Source organism: Camelus dromedarius, chromosome 14 (genome assembly GCF_036321535.1).
Source record: "Camelus dromedarius isolate mCamDro1 chromosome 14, mCamDro1.pat, whole genome shotgun sequence".
Taxonomy (NCBI): domain Eukaryota; kingdom Metazoa; phylum Chordata; class Mammalia; order Artiodactyla; family Camelidae; genus Camelus; species Camelus dromedarius.
The window spans coordinates 47,121,576-47,142,330 of NC_087449.1; the positions used below are offsets into that span (position 1 = coordinate 47,121,576).

Below are 20,755 nucleotides of genomic sequence, written 5' to 3' on the forward strand. Positions count from 1 at the left end.
GGGACCCTCCACAGCAGGGGTCTTCACCCCTATTTCCTTCTGAGCAATAGAATTCTTTCTTCTGACAAAAGTAAGTATGGAGTAGGGAAAATATATATGTGCATTTATATGTAATATAAATATTACATATAAATGCAAGTATATAATATATATACACATATAAACTTTTTCAGGCTTTGCTTGGTGGAAGCAGGGAAGAGGGCCTTGCTCTCCCAGCATCTTCTCACCTTCCCCAGCCTGGAGATCCTGATCTCCATGGAGCTTGGCTGGAAAACGGCACTGGACACACAACCAGCCCCTCGGATCATACTGATAGTGGCTGCATCAGAGGACCTGTGCCCAGTGTTCCCTGTTGGAAGTGGATCTCATCCCACCAGCTCTTGGCCCCACTAGCCCAGTGGCCTTGGGGCTGAGAATGCAGGACTGGGCCAGCCCTCGAGTGCCATCCCAGCAAAGAAAAGAGCTGCTGTAGTCTGAGCCAATTTAGGAGAAAATAACATTTTTTGCAAAACACGTCCCTGGAGTCTCTTCCAAGAGTTCCTCTGGTTGCCGAGTGTAGCCCCCGGCCACTGTGCTGAAATGACAATACCCACTAATAATAGCCATCTCCCCAGAGGCCCACACACCTGCAGTCACACACACACACCCCTCCAGTCACCTGAAACATGCTTGCCGCTCACTCTTCTAACGTCTGTGTACACACACACACCACGCACACATATACCCCCCACACACACACTCCTGCCTGTCATTCCTTTGGCTCACTCACACATAATTCCACCCACAGAACGGACACACACAAACACATACACGTGGTCACACTCAGACACACTCACACTACGTGTTCTCTAACAAACACACAAACCCCCGCAAAGCTCCCCTTGGCACACCTTTGCCCATACACTTTTTCATACAGACAGACGGAAATGGTGGCAGGGTGAGTGGGACAGGACTGCCTCCAACCCAGCAGCCCCATCTGACAGAGAGACATCCAGGCCTCCCTCCTGGAGGAGAAGGTGAGAGGGACGTCCCTTCCCCCAGACAGGGCTCAACCCTCTCACACATACAGCCCATCATCCTCAGGGTCCTCGGTTTCCTAGAGGCCAGCCTGAGACCCAGAGTCCAGCTTTCTGTCCACAGCTCGGGGGCCTTGGCTTTCCTACAAGGCTCAGAGCACAGAACGTTCTCTAGGTGAGCACGCTCCTATTTCTCAGGAAGATGGGTTTGGACTCTCCCAACACAGGTGTCTCTCGGTTACCCGTCCATGCTCACAGCCTGGGGGGATTTTTCTTTTGGGCTCCTCCAAGTGACTGCTGTCGGCAGCCAAATGCCACTGCCATCAGTCTGCCTTCTCAGAACTGTCCATTCCGAGTAGGTGGATCAGAACAGGCACAAGATGCAGAATCCTGGGAGTGGAGTGGGGGAAGCTTGGAAGGTGGCTGGATTCCCTGGGGAGGATGTGGACTCCTCAACACAGGGGTGGGAAAGCACTTCCCAAAACCCTGGAATCCCTGGGAACAAATCCCAGGGTCAACAGTCTCAACTACACTTGTTATGCATTCACTGCCGGCCCCAGAGAGAGGAGACCAGGCCTTGTGGCCAGAACAGGTACCACCATCAGAAGCCAGTCAAATTTCTCTCCTGTCCAGTTTAAAGTCCCCACGTTGCAGTGTCCCCCTGGACTCAGCGGGGGCAAATGCTTCCTTCAATGTACTCTGGGTGCCAGTGGATTCAAATACTGTGTTCAGCTACCAAAGGTGCCTACCCCTCTTCCCAAAGAACACTGGATTCAGGGCTAGCATCGTATCTGCCTATGCGACCTGTGCCCTGGACACGGGCATCCAGCAGAGGAGGCCTATGGGGCTGAAAACAGCCTGCGCCTGGGGACCACGCTCACCAGCAAGGCCACCTCATTCTACTCTGCGCATGTGCCGGATGCAGCCCAACCTGCTTTCCAGTAAGTTTCTCTCCCTGCAGGCCCACTCCCTAGCCCCGCTCCCAGCCCCACTCACCCATCAGGCGGTGCTCCTCCACAGCAGGGTCAGCCTCGGGCTTGGAGCAGATCTTGGCAAACACTGGGAGCTGCTTCTTCAGAGCAGGGAGTTCTAGGAGCTTGTCGAGTTTGGCGGAAGGCGCGGGAGGAGGCGGGGGAGGCAGCAGCAGGAGCGGGCCCAGCCCCCCGGGCTCCCTGGGTCCGGGGCCACTGAACATGCTGTTCTGCAGGAAGTCCTTGATGACCCTAGTCTCTTCCAACACCATCTCGTCGGGGACCTTAGGCATTTCGGTGGACTTCAGCGGGAACTGGGCCAGGAGCTGGCCGATCTCCATGTTGGAGGCTCCCAGGCTGCAGCCCCTGTCCTCTGCCCCCTTGGCACTCTTGACCTTGGCAGCCCGCAGGATGCTCGTGACCTTAGGCATGGCAGAGTCACAGTTCTGCCGGCTGCCAATAACGGATACGGCCACCTTCGGTTCCAGAAGCTTGTCGCCGGCCATCACAGAGGCTCCTGAGCGCTCACTGCTGCCCGCCATCAGAGACGGCACGAGAAGGCGGGGAGCCGGCAGTCTGGGCCCCTCGGGAGAGCTGCCAAGTTCCTCTAGCTCCCCTGAGCCCTCTGTGACCAGGATGAGGTGCTCTTTGGTGAGGCTCAAGAACTCCTGCTCCACCAACAAGGAGATCTCATCTTTGCTGCTGGTGAGCTCCAGAGCCCTGTGAACAGGTCAGAAAGATGGACAGCTGCAGTGCCAGCTCTCGGAGGGTGGCTCTGCTGCGGGGCGCAGGCCCCGGGGGGGAAGCAGGTGGAGAAGTCGTTTCCAGGTGTGAGAAACCTATTGCCTCTTAAGAGAGAAAACGGACCAGAGTGGCTTCCACAAGTTCCCACATCACATCTGTGGGCACAGTACCACGAGTGAGGCTCTGGGATTCGGGACACCTGAGTCCTCTCCCGGTACTAAACTTGCTGAGACAGCCGAGCCTGGATTTCAGCCCGTCTCTCCCCGTTCAGCCGTGCCCAGGACTTGAAGCAGTAAAAACCAGCAGCTAAGCGGTCAAGACTGAGCCCACAGCTCTGAGCGTGGTGTCCGGAGGGCTGGGACTGAGTCCTGGAGCCCCCAGACACACTGCAGGGTGGCAGGGCGAGAGCAGGGGCTGCGGGGCAAACAGCGGAGCTCACACCCCGGCTCTGTCACTTCCCAGCTATGTGACCCTGGACACATTGCTCCGCATCTTGTCACCACTGTCTCCTGGCTAACAGGGGTATCGCAGAGATGCTTCAGACTGTGTATGGCACAGAATAAGGGTAATACAAGTGTCAGCTAGTATGTCTACACGTCTGCCAGCTTGGCAGGGCCCCTGGATCTTGAATTCTGCACAGTGGCTCTGTGGATGCCCACGTTCACCTTGGCTGGCTTGGCCCTCTGACCAGATAGATCACGGCCTCCAGACCAGGCCCCACCTCCTGGGAGCACCAGCAATTGCTCGATCCCTGTACCAGTTCACAAGCATCTCCCTGCATGTGAACACTGGCCTCCACCTGCACCTCAGCCCTGGGGCCTCCAGCTGGACCCTTGCTGGCTGGCATCAGCCTGATGGGGCCTGATGGTCCCATGGACTCTAGGCTGCTGAGTGCTGGCTCTCTCCATTGCAGAAGAGGGTGGCAATCCTGCTGGCCTGGCTTGTGGCCCAGCCTGCCCCACCAGCACCCTGGCACTCCAGGAGGACCATGGCCACCCAGCTTAGAGCCATCTGCTGTCCCTGCTGAGTGGGCTCCCCATCCAGTGTAAGATGGATGAAGTGGTCTATGCAGAGCATTCTGGAAACTGCTCGGCACTCTACCCCTGGGAAAAGGTGGTGAAAATGGTGAAAAAGAGGCAAGGGAAAAACTAAAGCGCCCCATGAGTGGAGTTTTGGGGAGGCTGAGAGCACATTCCTCCTCTGACAACCCATTCTGCGGGTGCAGTGAGACCTGAAATGACTACGGAATGTTCCCAGCAGGGATGCACCTTCCTGCTAATGCTCTGTATGAGCACACGCGCACACACACACGCATACACACACACGTGCAGCGCAGGCACACGATGACTCAGTCACCACACATAGAACCAGGGAACAGTATTTGACAACCAATCAGAATGGGAGCAGGTTGTAGTCCCAGAGGCTTCCTATGTGTTGGGCATTAACCCCTTAGTTACTGGGTCCTGATGACAACCAAGGGGGTCCTGGAAAATGTACTGGGTGGCCAGGGCACTTGGGGAGCACAGGGAAGAGTTAAAAACTTGGGAGCTTGTTGCTATTCTAACAAGTGAGGCAGCACACCTCGTGAACACCAGCCCCACAGGTAGCCTCATCAGGTCTGCAGGCAGAGAGTGGAGACAGGAAAAGTAGCCTCCAGCCAAACAGACTGAGATCACTATCCAGCACCACTGCTTCTGTCATGTCAGGTCCTAGAACCCTGGGGATCCCCTGTGACAGGGGATGACACCTGTGACATGAGCAGGACACTAAATGCACCCACTCCCTGGGTGGTAACCCATGTGTGGGCTCAGCACTGATGCGCACACAGGAAACACTGGGCACACGGCAGCTGTGAGTGGCAGCTAGCGTGGGCGGGCCCTGGAAGCTCCCGGAGGCCACCAGGCCAAGGCCACCACTCTGCTCTCTCACTCTCCCCCTGCTCTTCCTCCTATTCCCATCCTTTCCTCCTTCCCATGTCTAGACTTGGTCCATAAATTGACCCCACTTTTACTGCTGGGTCCCTCGGAACACTTGGAAGAAAGAGGCTGCCAATCCACAGCCCCGAGTTGTAGACCCCATCTTCCTCTTCATCATTCCTCAGAGGGAACAGGGGAGACTCGAGTCACAGAAACCCGGCATTTGAAGAACCGGTTTTTGCCCATCCCGCCCAAAAAAACCTGCAAAGCAAGCCATATACCAACAGATTTTCTGAATTAGAAAGACCACAATTATGTTAACTTTTAAAAATTGGGATAATGGTATTGTGGTTCCACTTAAACAACAACAAAAAGAGTCCTTATCTCTTAGAGATACATGCTAAAGTATTTACAGATAACATGATGTCTGGGATTGGCTTTAAACTTAATCCAGCAAGTGGGGAGGGGATGAGGGGATAAAACAAATTGGCCTTATGTTGGTCATCATTAAGGCTGGGCGATGGGTACTTGGGTTCATGATCTAGTATTTGCTCTATTTTTGTCTGTGTTTGGTTTCTTTTTTTTTCCTAGAATAAAAATGTTCTACAATAGATGTATACACAGAAGTCTCACCACTGACTGCTTTAAAGTACTGGTTCCAAGGGGAAATCAAAGCAGCTTCTAAAAGACCCACAGGTCCTGAGGTCCCTGTACCAAAAACCACCCCACAGGTGGTCCCTTCTCCGCACTGAGAGGACACTCCTACCCCTCCCCAACCCAAGAGCCAGGCTGGCAGAGAGGATCCCGCAGAGGCTGCGTGCAAATCCCTGCTCGTATTCCCTGGTCATTCTCCTCTGGACACGTTACAAGGGTCAACGGGCCTCTTAGGAAGCTGGCATTCCCAGAAAAGGCAGTGCCAATCTGGCCGTGGGTCCTTCGTGTGCCCCTGAAAGGCTGGCCCGGAGCACCCGGCTCTCCCCGGGACAGCCTCTACAGACTCCTATTCCCTTTCCATCTGCCATGAATCCACTACAGGCCAGAGAAAGGCTGGCCTCACTTGTACGCTTGCCTTTAATCCTCTCCACACCCTTGGGCAATGGACAGTATCCTCCTCACTTTACAGATGGGAAATGTGAGCCTGAAAGAGGCGAAGGACTTTGTCACCTTGTCACTGAGAAAGTGAAGAGGCTGGTGTAGGGGTGCTGCTGGGTCTGGCTGACCTCACTACCCCCTCCCACCCCACCCGGCTTCCTTTCCAGGGCTGGTTCCCTGCTCCATGGCTGGGCTTTGTTCCCCAATCTGAATGCAGTGAGGGGTATTGCCAGGCTCATCCCATCACTCCTGCCTGTGGAGGACCATCACCACGAGTCCTGAGCCTGTCATCCATGACATTAGCTGTCCCTGACAGCTCTGTGTCACCTGCCTGTCTGATGGGCAAGTCTTTGGAGTCTCCTGCCAGTTTACAGATAGAAATGTTGAAGGGGAGAGTCCAGGGCTGAGCCTTAGGGACCTTGCTAGAAACCCTCCCCCGAGTCTGACAGTAATCCTGGGTCAACACTTTGGGGGAATAAATCAGTCCAGTCACTATCATCCTCTCTCCACTTGTCCAAGACAGCCTTTATTAAATACCTCGCTGCCATCAAGATTCAGCACACAGCTGCAAGTCCCTGAGCAAGGGTCTGCCCTACCTGCCCTCTCCACCCTCCAAGAAAACATGATTTATTTGCTCTTTTGTTTGTTCTTGTTTTAGAAAACTGTATGCCCACAGAGCTAGGACATTCTCAGAACTTAGATCAAATCATCCACCTACTTAAACCCTTATGTGGAATCTCACTACAGATAGGATAAAAATTCAAACTCTTTTCTGATCCTCAGGGTGCCACACAAAGTGGCCCCATCTCTCCCTCTTGCTTTGACTCCTCTTCTTCCAGCCACTCTGATCTTATAACTATTCTTTGATATGTCAAGTTCATTCCATCCCCAGGACCTTTGCACCTCCTGTGGATGCTAGCTTATCCCTTGACTGGCTCTTATTCCATCAATCTCAGCTCCATCAATCTGTTTACTTTCTTCCTAATATTTATCACCATCATATAGTATTTTTATGCCTTTACTCCCTACAACAATACATCCCGCCTGAGGGTTGGGACTGTGTCTTGTTCACCAAAGAGGCCGCAGGACCTTGAGCAGTGCTGGGCACATAACACTGGGCTCGGTAAGTATTTATCGAATAAATGAATGGACTGGCTCACGAGCTTGTCTTCACCCTTGTCCATTTCTTGGAACTCTGGAAATCAAGTGTTGTGTTGCTAAAGACGGCCCAATTCCTTCAATGGCTACAACCGGCAACGAAAATGGTTTTGATTCCATTTTCTGGCCTCTCATTTCATGCCCCACGTGGGGCCTGGCATCCCTGTGAACTGACCAGATGATACCGACCAGCTGCTTGGCCTGATTCTAAGAACTCCCAACCCCTGTAAGGCAGCCCCACGGCAGACCCCACACAGCTCTCAGCGAACACCTTGGGACTCACAGAAAGATTTTCCACCCTCCCCGTAACTTTGCTGGGTTCAACAGCAAGCCTGCCCCACCTGCATTTCCCGGAATCCATCTTTTCTCCTCTCTTCCTAAGAAGTTTTTTCGATGCTGGCACCTGTCCCGTGCTATTTGCTTTCTTCTTTGAGTTGGTAAGAACCATAAAATCTGCTACAGACTCTCTCACAGGGAATCATTTGGGGAGATTAACCCAGCTCCGGGCCATTGACAAAGGAAGACAGTCAGAATCAGTGCCATGGCTCCAGCTATCACCACCACCTCTGCTGTGCCCACCTCCAGAACAGTAGGTGTCTGATGGCGACTCTGTACGTGGGTGGAGTGCATCATTTCTGTATTTGCAGCATAAAGAGTCATATAAAAATGAAGGCGATTGACTGGCTGGCACCCCTTCCCAGAATAATGACTAAGCAAGCATGCTGTTAGCTCCCGACAGCAGCTCTGTGTACATGATAACACAGAGCAAAGATGAAAACTGCTATTCATTGGAGCCAAACAACAGAAAAATGCAAGCAGGAAATTGTTAGTGCTGGAAGAGAACACCAAAACAAATATTTTCTTCCCACTATGGCATTTCAGATCAACGACAAACATGGTACCCAGGCCTGGTGCCCAAGCAACACGGCTGATTGAAGAGGGAAGCCGGGGAAGGGTTCCACTCCACCCGGAGACTGGCCTCGTGGCTGCAGGTGAGATGGACTTCTCTACACGTCTATGTGGGTGGAGCAGCAGAGCCTAGTGGCTAAGAGCTCAGTCCCTGGGAGGAGGCAGAAACTGGATTCAAATCCCCACCGGGAGGGGAGGCCAGATCTTAAGCAAGCTGCCTAACAAGTCTATGCCTCAAATTCTAGTTCACACAATCAGAAGGATGAGTGTTTATGGAGAATTGACTAACCAGCCAGGCCCTGTACTGAACACTTTCCTGCAAAACTCTCATTTTAATCCCCACAATAGCCCCAGTAGGGTGATGTGAAGACTGATGATCATTATGACCCTCTGGTCATTCCCACCCGTCTTGATTCAGTAATAAGCAGAGATTTGAAAAGGGCTTGAGTGTTAAGGGCTTGACCCCCTTTCTCCTGGCACTCAGCAACCTCCACATGAACGAGCCCAGAAGAGCCTGCTGGAGGATGGCACAGCCCGTGGAGGAAAACCCCAAAGTCTCAGCTGACAGTCAGCCAGACCCAACTGACTGCAGATGTGTGGGTGAGCCTGAGCTACTTCCTGCCAAGCCCAGCCCAGCCACGCCTCTAGCCAGAAGAATCACCCAGCGGAACATAGCGAGGGCTGAACTACAAAAACGGGAGCTAAGGAAATAGTTGTGGTTTTGAGCCACTAAACTTTGGGGTGGTTTGTTACACAGCTGACCCTTCACAGTTACGGGTTCTGCATCTGCGGAGTCAACCAACTGCGGATTAAAAATATTAGAGAAAAAATTCCAGAAACTTCCAAAAGACAAAACTTGAATTTGCTGCACACTGGCAACTATTTACATAGCATTTACAGTGTATTTTACAATTGTTTACATAGCAGGTACATGGTACTAGGTATTATAAGTAATCAGGAGATGATTTAAAGTACACAGGAGGGTGTGTGGAAGTTATATGCAAATACTAGGCCGTTTTATATAAGGGACTGGAGCATCCACAGATTTTGATAACTGTGGGCGTTCCGGAACTTATCCCCTGTGGATACCAAGGGATGATTGTATATCAAAAGCTAACTGACTCAGAGAGATACAATTATCCCAGTTTTTAAAATGAAGAAGCTAAGGGGCAGAGAAGTTAGGAAATTTTCCCAAGGCCATAGAATGAAGAAGGGACAAAGTGGGTGAACTGAGGCAACCCTTTTCAGATGCCACTTCTTAACCACTAAGCTACACTGCTCTGAAAACCAAGAGTGAAATGCTGTGTGTGAGTCCACTGGGGGATGGTACTTAAGTCAGGAGGGCAAGAAGTGCCTCTTTGAGCATTTAAGCTGAGGCCTAAAGGATGATGAGCATTTAACCAGGGAAAGAATACAAGGAAGAGCTTTTCAGACACAGGGAACAGCAGGTGCAAACATCAACAAGGTGGGAAAGATGGGACTGATGCTCCAGTGGGCGGGGCACATTAATGGGCCGGGTGGAGGGGCTCACAGGAAGTGAGGTCAGGGATAAAGGCGGGAATCAGAACCTGCAAGGCCTTGGAGTGATGCTGAAAGATTTTACTCTTAAGACACAGGGAAACCACTGGAGAGATTTCAGAAGCCACGTGTCGGGCTCTGGTTTCCGTGGGTGAGAAGGCTTTCTCCAGTTCTGAGGAGTGAGAGCAGGGGTCTGAGGCCTGAGCCAGGATCTGTGCTGTGTCTACTGGGTACCAGGTGTATTTGACCCTGGTCCCCACAACAACCATAAGAAATGGGTAGCATCTTCTTTCCCAGTTTAGGGAGAGGAAAAGGAGGCTCAGGAAGTTTGAAAGATGAATTCAAGTTTACCCGAGAGAGGAGATGTTGGTGCAGGATTGGATCCCAAGTCCATGTGCTCCAAGCCTCCTCTTAGCCACTACCCTGCACCTTCAAAAGAGCAGAAGTGGGAGAAAGAGTGGGGCCTCTGCCGTAGGAAGAGCTGCATTCAAACCCCAGCTCTGTCGTTTCTGATGGGGTGACCTTCTGCAATTCACTTCCCTTCTCTGAGTCTCAGCTTCAGAAGGTGCAGAGGCCAGAGAGCCAACCAGGGACTAGGAGGACGAGGCAGCAGAAGCAGAACTCAGTTGGCAGGTGGGTGTCCCGCTCACGGACTTTCAGGAGCCACGGCTGTGGGAGGCGGGGAGGCACCAAAGGGCCCCAGACAAGGAGTGGCCTCCATCATGGAGACAGGGACTCTGGCGTTTGGCCTGGCACCACCCCCAGTAGGCGCTCACCCTCACTTGACCAAGGCTGGTGGACATTTCTGGGTCTTCCTGTCTGAGTGGGGAACAGGGACCCATCTTCTATTCCCTAGGGTGGCCCCTGCCTCATGTGAATGGAAGGGACACAGCCACCTCTGCCAAAGCTACATCTCTCCTCTTCTCCAGATCTGGGATTCACTGAATTGCACTGAGTCCCTCTCCCCATATACACCCCACACTCATGCACACACACACCAACCTATGTGCATGTACACAGCAGTCATGTACATGCACATAGCTGTGCACACACACACACACACACACACACCCACAGCCATGCACACACACCCCATCACCATGCGCATACACCATGCACACCTGCACACACATGCACAGGCCACCACAGCCTTGTAGAAAACCAGCAAGAAGAAAGGGAAGGGGGAAGGAGGGTGGGGTCCACCTCTCTCACAACCTGAGGGGCCTGGGCCAACTTTTTTCAGTTTGGGGGTGAAGGGAGCAGTTGAGAGAAGTTGCAGGTTCAGTTGCCATCCTAGGGCCTGGGCATCCCAAAGGTACCCGGAAACCCACTGGGTTCTGTCTGCGGCGCCTCTCAGGTCGGGGGGGGGGGCAGGGTGGGCAGAGGGCCTTCAGAAAACTGACTCCTGACTCGCCCCTCCTCCACTCTCCAGGCCGCGTGAGGATTAAGTGCGATGATGAATGCGAAAGCGCTCGGTAAACTGTAACCAGCGCTATGCAAATGTTAGCGGCTCCGACCAACAGACCGAGAAAGACATGCGGTGCGGAGAGGCGAGCCCGGCTGCAGGCGTGGAGCCCGCTGACCCTTCACAGCCCAGGGCTGGCCAGCCGGGGGTGGACGGTCAGGAAGTCCCTGAAACCCAGGTGTCAGCCTCTGTGCTGTGGGGATGGTGACACCACCCGGGGTTAAGGGAGGCAACGCTGGGAAGTTGCTCAGCTGCTCCAGTGCCAGACCTAGACTTCCTCCTGGTCTCATTCCTTACCAAAGGCCTTCACACAGAGTAGGGCCAATTTTTCACAACATCCCTGGCATCCACTTGGAACTCAATAAACGTCAGTCTCCTTTCTTCACGCTTTTCTTTGCAACGCCTCCTTCTCAAAGCTGTGTCCCTTTTAAGCCTGAGGGTCCATCGTGTTTGACCCCCAAGAGAACTTTCTACAAGTACACACAGAAGTCACCTGTGGTGCTTGTTTCAAATGCAGATTCCTGGGCACTCCTGGGGAAAAGGCAGTTCAGTTGGTCCAGAAAGGGGCCCAGGTATCTGCTTTCTGAGCAAGGATCCCTCCTCCATCCTCTAACCCTCAACCCCCACCTCTGGCCACAGTTGTGATGCAAATGATGCACTTGGAGACACACATCCAGGTGAGAACTTCCTTCCAGACACTTTTCCAGCTCTCCCTGACCACCCCTCAGGACTGATGGGACAGTCTTAGAAGGCAGAGTGGCAGATGGAAATGAGAACCCCCCCACCCTGACCCTGCTGGACTCCCCAGCCCCCTAGAGGGGAAAGAAGGGAGTAGGCCGGAGGCAGCAGGGGTTGGGCCTGGGACTGGAAGGGTTGGGGGATGAAGGATTCAGTGAGCTGGGGAACGAGACAGGAAATACTGGGGAATAAATACAGCAATAAAGGAGCTTCGGCTGGGAGTTGTAGAGTGATTCTTATTGTTCAAATTATCTTTAAAACTTTTCATTTGAATCTGTTTAATAAGAGGAGGCTTACCCTAAGGAAGAGGTATTTTTTTTAATGTGACTTGGGAGTTGAATTGGAAAGAACGCTGCAACAAAGATATTAAAAAGGGGATTAAACCAAACCACTGGTGGCCCATCTCTGCGGGCTCCCACAACCTGCGACACAGCTCCCGAAACTATAAAATTAAATTAAAAAGGGGAACATAGGACTTGGGACGTTAATCACAATTCATCTTCCCTCTACCGCTCATGGCTCCCAGTGCTAAGCAGACATGGAAGGGCTATTCTGAAGGGCTCTTGGTGTCCAGAAAGAGCTCTGGCCTTGAAGCTCCATGAGGTTCCTATCCCTGTTCTGCCCCCTCCAAGCTGGATGACTCTGGGCAAGTTGCCTAACTTCTCGGAGCCCCAACTTCCTCATCTGTAAAATGGGAATAATATTGACCATCAACTGGGAAGGGTTGCTAAGACAATAAGACAAACAGAAAATTGAAATTCATATAGCCTGGCATATATCAGGTGCTCAAGAAAATGTTAGTCCCCTTCCTGCAACTGAAGGCATGAGGAGGAAAAATACTCTGCCAATGTCTTGGCTTCCTGATATCCTGTCCCTACGTCACTCAGTCTTCTTCTGATGATTGTGACCTCTTGCTTGGCTCCTGGCCACCTCTGGGCCTTACTCTCCTTGCAGTGGCATTTTTATGGTTCATCCATCATTTACTTACTCATTCATTCATATACACTGCATTGCCACCGAGTGCCAGGAACTTGGCTGGGCACTGGGGAGACAAAGATGAGTAAGACACAGTCCTTGCCCTTAAGGAGCCGTGGTCAAGTGGGGGATGAGGGACTGCTGCCTCAGGCAGTGTACAGTACGTGCCAGATGACCACCTCATCAGAAACCCCATGCCAGGGCTGCTCTGACACATCCGACTGGGACTCTGTGTCCTTCCCTCTGGCCAACGGTCAACACAAGAGCCAGTTCTAAACTGACTCTTCCATTCCATCACCCTCCTATAAAGACCTCTACCATGCGGTCCTCAGAGCTAAGGCGGTGTTTGCCTCTGCCGATGATCTCTCCTGCTTTGTCCTGTTAGATGATACGACTTATGTTCCCACTTTTTTGCCCCAGCTGCCAAGAATCTCAAAGCACCTGCTGGCCTCAACTGAGTACATTCCTTTAGCCTAGGTTTGCTGGTACCTAAGCCTCCTCTCCCCATACCATTCCTGATCACTTAACCCTTGTCATTTTATCCTTGAAAGTAACGATAATATAGTGGTGAAGAAGATGATGAATTTGGAGTCCTTATTTTCTGCCAGGTGCTGTGTGAACTTGGCCTGCATTCCTTCACTAACCTCCACAATAATCCTTTAGGGTGGTCATTGTGACTTTTTGCATTTTTCAGACGAGGAAAATAGGGCACAGAAAGTTTGAGAAAGTTGGTTGCAGTTATGAAGTGTGCTGGGATTCTGATCCATCTGTTTAAAGGTGAGCCACCTTTAAATCTCAGGAAAGAGAGGGAACATAATCATTTATTTAAATTAAAAAGAGGAATAGGGGAGAAGGAGGAAAAAAAATGTTGAACGGAGTGAGTGGTAAAAAATTCAGAAGATGACCCACTAATTCCAGGTCTTTTTTTTTTTTTTTTAATTTGGTGTTTGGGGAGGGTAATTAGGTTTTTTATTTATTTATGTATTTATTTATTTAACGTAGGTACTGAGGACCAAAACCATGACTTTGTGCATGCTAAGCATGTGCTCTGCCCCTGAGCTATACCCTTCCCCCAGTTCTGGGTCTCTGAGGATGAGTAAGAGTGAGCGTTCAATACAAAGATATGGAAGAAAGGCACTCCTGGTAGCGAAATAACCTGAGCAAAGGCAAGGTGCACCTCTGATGGCTCATCCTGGTTTATAGAGAGTCTGGAGAAGAGCAGCAAGATGTGCACCTAGAGGTGTAGGCAGGGCCAGCACAGACTCTTGATGACCAGGCCGAGGAGTCCGGAAGACAATGAATGAGTCATGGGAGATGCCTGAGAAGTGCTGCTGACGTGCTTCAGGAAGGTGAAGCCGGCCAAGGACATCCAGGAGGGCAAGGAACCAGATACAGTAAGATGAGATGTTCCAAAAATGGCAGGAGAGAGGCCAGCAGGGAGGCAAGGAGTCAAAGCCCACCATGAAGGCTACCGACAGGATGTGTAAGGAGATTGGAGGAGGGAGGGTCCAGGGCCTCGAACCTGGGTCTGCAGCACCATTCGTGCACGAATTCATGGGACAACCAGGATGGGGGATGTATTGATGTCAGTGTGAGTGGGGTCATAGCAATGGCTGAGACTCAGCCCTGGGAAGCTTGAGGGATGGAGACAGTTGAGTAGCTGGGAGAAAAGGATTCCACCCTGGGGTCCAAGGGGTCTCTAGCATTCAAAAACATCGAGGGATATAAGGATGTGTTTCAGGCAGAAGGGTGTATGGCAGCTTCCATCAGATTCTCAAAGAGGGGATTGACCCCTCAAAGAGGAGAAAATGCTAGCATTAGACTTCACAGGCCTCCAGAGCTGGTTTCTGCCCCAGGACATCAGTCTGAGTTTCCATGTGTGAGCCTTGTCCTCGTCATTCCTCTTACCAGGTTTCAAGCTTTTTAAAAAAATAACAATAATAACAAATAAAAGTGGGGATATATTCCAAGCAACTTTTCCAGGTAACTAGGATGACTCATCCAATTTTTTCCTGCGCTACGTCCTGAGAAGAGAACCTCCAGAAAGGGTCCTGTAGGTGCAGGGAATGATGGGAAGTTCCCTGGGGGTGGCATGTAGCCCATGGGGATGGATGAGAGCGGAAAGGTGGCTCTCTTACGGTTTAAATAACAATAGCAGCAAAGGGTTGGTTTGTTGGGAGAGCACTTCAAACAAGGCAGCTCCTTGGGTTCCAAGTCCCAGCGACTCTGTTGGCCTCGGACTGGCGGACGGATGCAAACAGTGGATGGAGATTCACTAGAGCAAGTGCAAATCAGCCCTCATCCTTCTTGCAACAGATACCCAAGAAGGCTGCCAATCAGGAAATCACTTCCTTTTTTTAAATGCTTAAATGGATTTCCTTTCTTTCTGTAGACTTATCTTCCTACTTGGGACTGGCGCAGAATCACCTTCCAGCTCACTTCCCCTAGCTTCCTCCAGGAAGCCTTCCCTGAGCCCCAAGCCTGGGTCATGCGTCCCCAGCGTGTGCTCCCAGCGTACTGGTCCTTCATCAGAACAGTCGTCATGTGTTGTGATCCGCCTTTCGCAAGACACTGAAGGTCCATATAGAAGTTCAGAGACTAACCCCATCTTTTTCATCAGTGTGGTTTTCACACTTTGTCAGGCATGCAGTAGGCGCACAATAAATATTTGTTGAACGTCTCTGCTGTCACATGGATCTGCGTCCCCCCCACCCACTAGACTGGTAGCTCTCAGAGAGATGGGCTTCTGTCCTACATGTCTTTGTATTCCTGGACCTAACACTGGGTCTGGCACCCAGAAGCCAACTGTGAGTGTTTGTTGAATGAATCCATAAATGAAGGAACGAACAAATGCCATTTCATAGTCAGGGCAATGGAGTCAACAGCAAATCCCAAACCTCATTCTGGGGCTGTGAAGCTTTAGCAACAGGGGGATTGAAGGAATACGTAGTCCTAGAATATGAGTCAGTAAGTGGCTTTCCACAATTCTCTCAGCCCAAATTTAAGGCTAATTAAAAGATAACTGAGCAAGGTTCTGGAGTTGACACTAGGCAAAACTACAGATGCTCCCCCATAGCCCATTTCTCTCCATTTCTTCCCTACCTCAGTAAGTGTACTACAATATTACCAGTGCCCAGGCTGAAAACCTCAACTCAGCCTTGATATCTGTTTGTGTGTCCCCAGCCATCAGTGGGCTCTGTTGGTTCCTCCCCAAATGCACACCGAATCCCCCCACCTTTTCCATTTTCACTGCAATCACTTTGGTCCAGCCACCATCACCCGTCGTGCTCACCTGGACTATTGTAGCATCTTCCCAGAGTTCTCCCAACTTACTCTTTCACATACCTAACAAACCATCTCCACACAGCAGCTGGAGACATCTAATACACCAGCGAATGTGATCGTGTTACAACGCCTTCCTAAAAACCTTCAAAGGTGTCCCATAACGTGTTCCCTATAGGGATCCTCCAGGTCTTCTGAGATCTTGCCTGCCTACCTCTATATCACCTCGTGCCATCACTCACTACACCCCAGCCACGCTGTCTCTCTCCAGCCCACTCCCATCTCTGAGTCTCTGAAGTTGCTCACCTTTCTGCCTAGACCTCCTTCCTCAGATCTTCACCTGCCTGGCTCTTTCTTGGTATCAGATGACCACCTCTCCTCAGAGAGTCCTTCCCTGCCCACCCCATCTAAAGGAGATGCCCCTACTATTTTAGTTGGTTTTACTTCCACCAGAGCACCCATTGCTATCTGAAATTATTTGGTTTATTCTTATGTGTTTATTATTGATTTCTTCCAACTAGAATACCGATTCTTTTCCCATTCTTATGTTATCATATTCTTTTATTTACTTATTTTCTGTTTCTCCTCCACTACGCAAATGTAAGCTCTAGGAAGGCAGGACTTTATCTGGTTTACTCTATTCCACTAGCTCTACGAGCACAGTGCCAGGCACAAAGTAGCTGCTTAATAAATGTTTGTTGAATGAATAATATGAATGAATGAACTCAAAATACGTCCATAGGGTGAAGTTAGCTTGGGTAGAGAAGCGAATGTGGTGTTAACTGCCATTAACAGGAATATAGCACATAGATGGAGAGGATCCAGTCTGCTCGGATAGGATCATCCCTGGATTACTGTACTTGGTTTTGGTTGCTGCACTGCCCCAGGGACCAGCAACATGGGCAGGAAATTCAGAAAACCAGAGGTACTCAGCTTGTAGAACAAGAGGTCCTAGGATGAATACTGTTGCCATCTTTCAATATCTAAAAGGCTACTGAGAGGAAGGAGGGATAGATTTAATTTGGAGCTCTAAGGGCAGAATCCAGATCAATGGGTATTAGTTTGATAAAGACAGATTTCAGCACAGGAAGAAAATGTTTTTTTGATAGTCTGGGTTCATAGCAGGGGAAGGAACTACCTTAGGAAGTGGTGAGCTCCCCATCTAAGATAGTGTACAAGTGGAGAACCACTTGGTAAGGATGTTGAGGAAGGCATTCAAGCAGCAGCAGATGGCCTCCAAGATCCCTTTTAAACTTGAGATGTCTGGATTTCTATGATAAATAGGGACAAATTTTTAAAAATTCTGGCTAACAAGTGTTCTAGAACTTATTTGTCTAGCTGCCCTACAGCAGCAAACATCACCGACACTGGGTCTACAAATTAAACAGTGGAAAGATTAGCTGAGAGGCTATTTTGTGGGCCTTTAAGCCATCCCACAGCTGCACTGGACAGCTCCCTGGTTTTCAAATCTGTTATCTATATGTGATCACTTGGAACATGACATTGACAAATATTATGACTCTCCAAAAAATGCCTCAATTCCTAGGGGAAGATAGCCAGCACTATCACACATGGTCCGGAGTTCGTTTTCTGAAACTCCACCACTTCCTAACTGTAGGACCTCAGGCAAAGAAATTAACCCCTCCAAACCTGTTACCTTACCTGTAAAAAGGATTTGATTTTAAAACAGGGGGACGGTGGAATTGAAACAAGAATGGCACAAAGTTGATAATCAATGAGGCTGATTGATAGACATTCATTATACTACTCCATTTTATGCGTCTGAACATTTGCATAACAAAAAGTAAAAAGAGGGGGAGTTTAAAATAACACCCACTTCATGTAATAATTGTAGGGCTTAAAGAAATCATCACCATCATTATTACAAGGGATTTTTACAAATCTTAGTTATTACTGGTAATGTTTAAATATCCCATTTAATCATCTCAACAACTGGATGAAATGCACAGTAATCATCTCCATTTGGCAGATGAGGAAACTGCAGCTCACATAAATTAAACAAGTTCCGCAGCTGGCACTGGGCTGAAATGCAATCTGAAACCAGAGTTATCTGACTCCACCATTGCAGCTGCCTTTATTTCAGGAACAGCGCATTGTGTTCTGCTTGGTTGATATCCGCACGATAATATCATTCACTCATCTGAGGCAATGGTTTCCTAGCCCTTTTCTCAGTAGCAGTTACCTTTTGTCAAATGTAGCCTTCATTCAGAACTTCAGTAAGTGAAACTTACAAAAAGCTGAACGGCTCTGGTTAAAGCTGGGCTTGGCGCCCAGCAATCAGGCCACTCAACTCCAGGGGGGCCCCCTGAAGCACCCTCGGGTCTATGAGCATCGTGTGAAGACCCCAGGCTGAAGGCAACACAAACAACAACCAAATCCCTGAACCTTGACAATTCTTTCAGGGACAGCCTCGTTTGTATAGTGCAGCTTCCGATTTCCTGTTTCCTCTCTCCCACCACATTTGATCCTCATTATCAATGCTGAGGTGGATCAGGCAGGGCATATCATCCTCCATCTGCAGATGAGAAAATCAAGGCCAACTGGAGTCAAGCGGCAGGCCAAAGGTGTGCCAGGTCACTTTTCGGCCAAGTGCAGACTGGAAGTAGAGTCTGTCTCCATTAACGCAGTGTGATCTGGCAGAGAGGGTGCCATCTACTGGAAATGGCCACTGACCCTTAGTCCACAAAGTGGACAATCAGCTCTTTGGCCATTGAGAGCTGAGCACAGCCCCACAGGCCCTCTGCCAAGGCCCTGTCCCAGAGCAGATGGCAGTGGGTGGGGTGGAGGGGCTCAGAGCCACCGGAGGGCCGGACAGCAGGGCTTTGGCTGTAGACAGGCCATTCTCATCCCAGTCATGTCCTGCTGAGCAGAGGGCAGGGGAGGTAGTAAGAGCCAAAGTGCCTTCCAGTAAGCACAAAAAGGGACAGCAGGAGTGCAGAACTAGGGAGCAGTTATACTTTGCCTTCCTTAGCTCTTGCCTAGAAATCCCTGAAACCAGACGCAGCTGATAATTGCCTGAATGAGGTCCCCCCACTCCAGAGCATCTTTGAGCTGAGCTGGAACCTGTGTTGGAACAGGCAACACTTAATTATCACTTAGTCTTTAATTAGCACCTAATTATTAACACTTAATCCATCTGTAAAATGGGGACACTAATACCTGCCTCACAGGGACTCTGGGAGGATTAATTAATGTTTGCAGCCCACTTTGAAGATGCAAAGCAGTGAACAAGTGCTCACTGGTGGCATTAATAACTCTGTAGATGTACTTGCTTTTCCTAACGAGGTCCCTTCTTCTCTGTTCCCTCCTCTCCTTTCTAATATCCATCCCCAACAATATCTGCCCAACTTTGCCCTGGTGGAGAAACATTTAGCTCTGTGTTTCCCAGACACAGGATTTCCCATCCAGGAAACAGGCTATTTACAGCCATCTTCCCGCACTTTAATTTTCTATTATGTCCTCTGAATATGTCAATGCCTTCCCAGTAAATATTTTGATGTGTGCTCCTGCAGCAGCTTCTGTGGAGGCTGAATGGGACAGCTGCTCCCTGTATTAGGGAATTCCAGATGTGGTTTAAAACCACCAGACTCATCTGTGCCAATGCCTAGCCTCTGGGGGTGGGAGGGGAGAAGGATCTTCCAGCTTCTAGTGCCTCTGGGGATAGCCATGGACATCTAACCCTCAGCCCTGGTTAGGGTGGTTTTTCAAGGTCCTCAGATCTGGGATGCCTATGCCTTTAGATGAGAAATGTCCCCTTAGTGGGCTGGTACAGAGACAGCAGAAATACAACCCTGGTCTGGCTTCTCACCCAGGTCCCTTCAAGGCCCCAATCAATGCTCTAATAAAGGTTGGACAAAGGACCACGGTGGGTGGAGGAAAAGTATACAGCATTTAGGGTTTAGCCAGACTAACAGAACATTCCCCGACAAGGTCAGACCTCATCTCCTCCCTCTTCCCTCCTCCCTTGGTGCCAGCCATGCAGGGGGACACTCACTCTTCTTGGAAGCTGAGCCTCTTGTCTCTTGGAGTCCCTGCCATGGGGGCAGAGAGCTGCTCCTTTGAGGTTCTGGGCTGCAAGGCCTCAGGCAGGCCCTGAACTCTCTTCCAGATTTCATGGCAAGCCTTGTCTAGACTGTCTTGGGGTGTGTCCTGGTGGATCCAGATGTATCTGGGGAATGGGCCCAGGGCGGAGGGGCGCTTGGCCACCAGGGCCGAGGATGAAGCCAGCCCATTTCCACTGGCCATCCTCTTCTTCTCTTTCCAGAAGGCTGTTTGTCCACCCAGGGCTCGGAGACAGGGGGACCATCCACCACCACTCCTCATTCACCAGAGAGGGAGGTGAGGATGGGGCAGAAGCAGGTCAGTCCTGTCTGGCTGTTGGTCCAGCAAAGTGACTATGTTCAGAGGCCTTCGATTTGTGGATGAGGGGTGGATGGAGGGCAGCTTTCTTTTGGGGAGGGGGAATTTATTTTGATTTGCTTTTATTTGCTCTTTCCTGACTTTGGCCCCCCTCCCCCTCTCCCTTAGAAGAAAATATTTAAAAGTCAACAAAAACCAGTAGCTTAGTAACCTTGGAATCCCCTGGAGCTCAGGAACCAGGGGCCTGGGTGGGCAGAATGACATCTGGGAACAGCTGCAGGGGGAGGGCTGGCTCTCCCCACAGTCCCTGGCTCTCCCTCGTTGCAAAACACCCCTGACACCTTGCGGGGCCTGGGACTCAGCCCATCGTCGGCCGCTAAGCCTCACTGACGACCAGGTGAGGGCCTGGCACTGTGCTAGGCACCGTGGGGCTGGGAGCCCCCCATCGGGTTCTCCCGCGTCTTCCCAGAGATCCCGCTCCCACCGAGGGCCAGCGGCCCCCGCCTGGCTGAGCCCCGCCTTGCTCGCCCCACTGCCCCTTCCAGCCCCCCTCTTCTGGCTGCTCCACCACCCCTACCCCTGGCGGGAACA

The 20,755-nt window shown here is 50.8% G+C and overlaps 1 protein-coding gene across 1 annotated transcript in view; it reads right to left on the bottom strand.

Annotated features, from left to right (window-relative positions):
* The window catches only part of C14H1orf94 (chromosome 14 C1orf94 homolog), a 35,880-nt gene extending 15,752 nt beyond the window's left edge, over positions 1–20,128 (bottom strand). Inside the window, exons 1-2 of the mRNA XM_064493341.1 lie at positions 19,800–20,128; positions 2,013–2,707 (exon numbers count right to left, since the gene is read on the bottom strand). Of these exons, the coding sequence (XP_064349411.1) occupies positions 2,013–2,707; positions 19,800–20,128 (1,024 nt within the window). The remainder of the gene's footprint in view (positions 1–2,012; positions 2,708–19,799) is intronic.
* Positions 20,129–20,755: the final 627 nt, after the last annotated feature.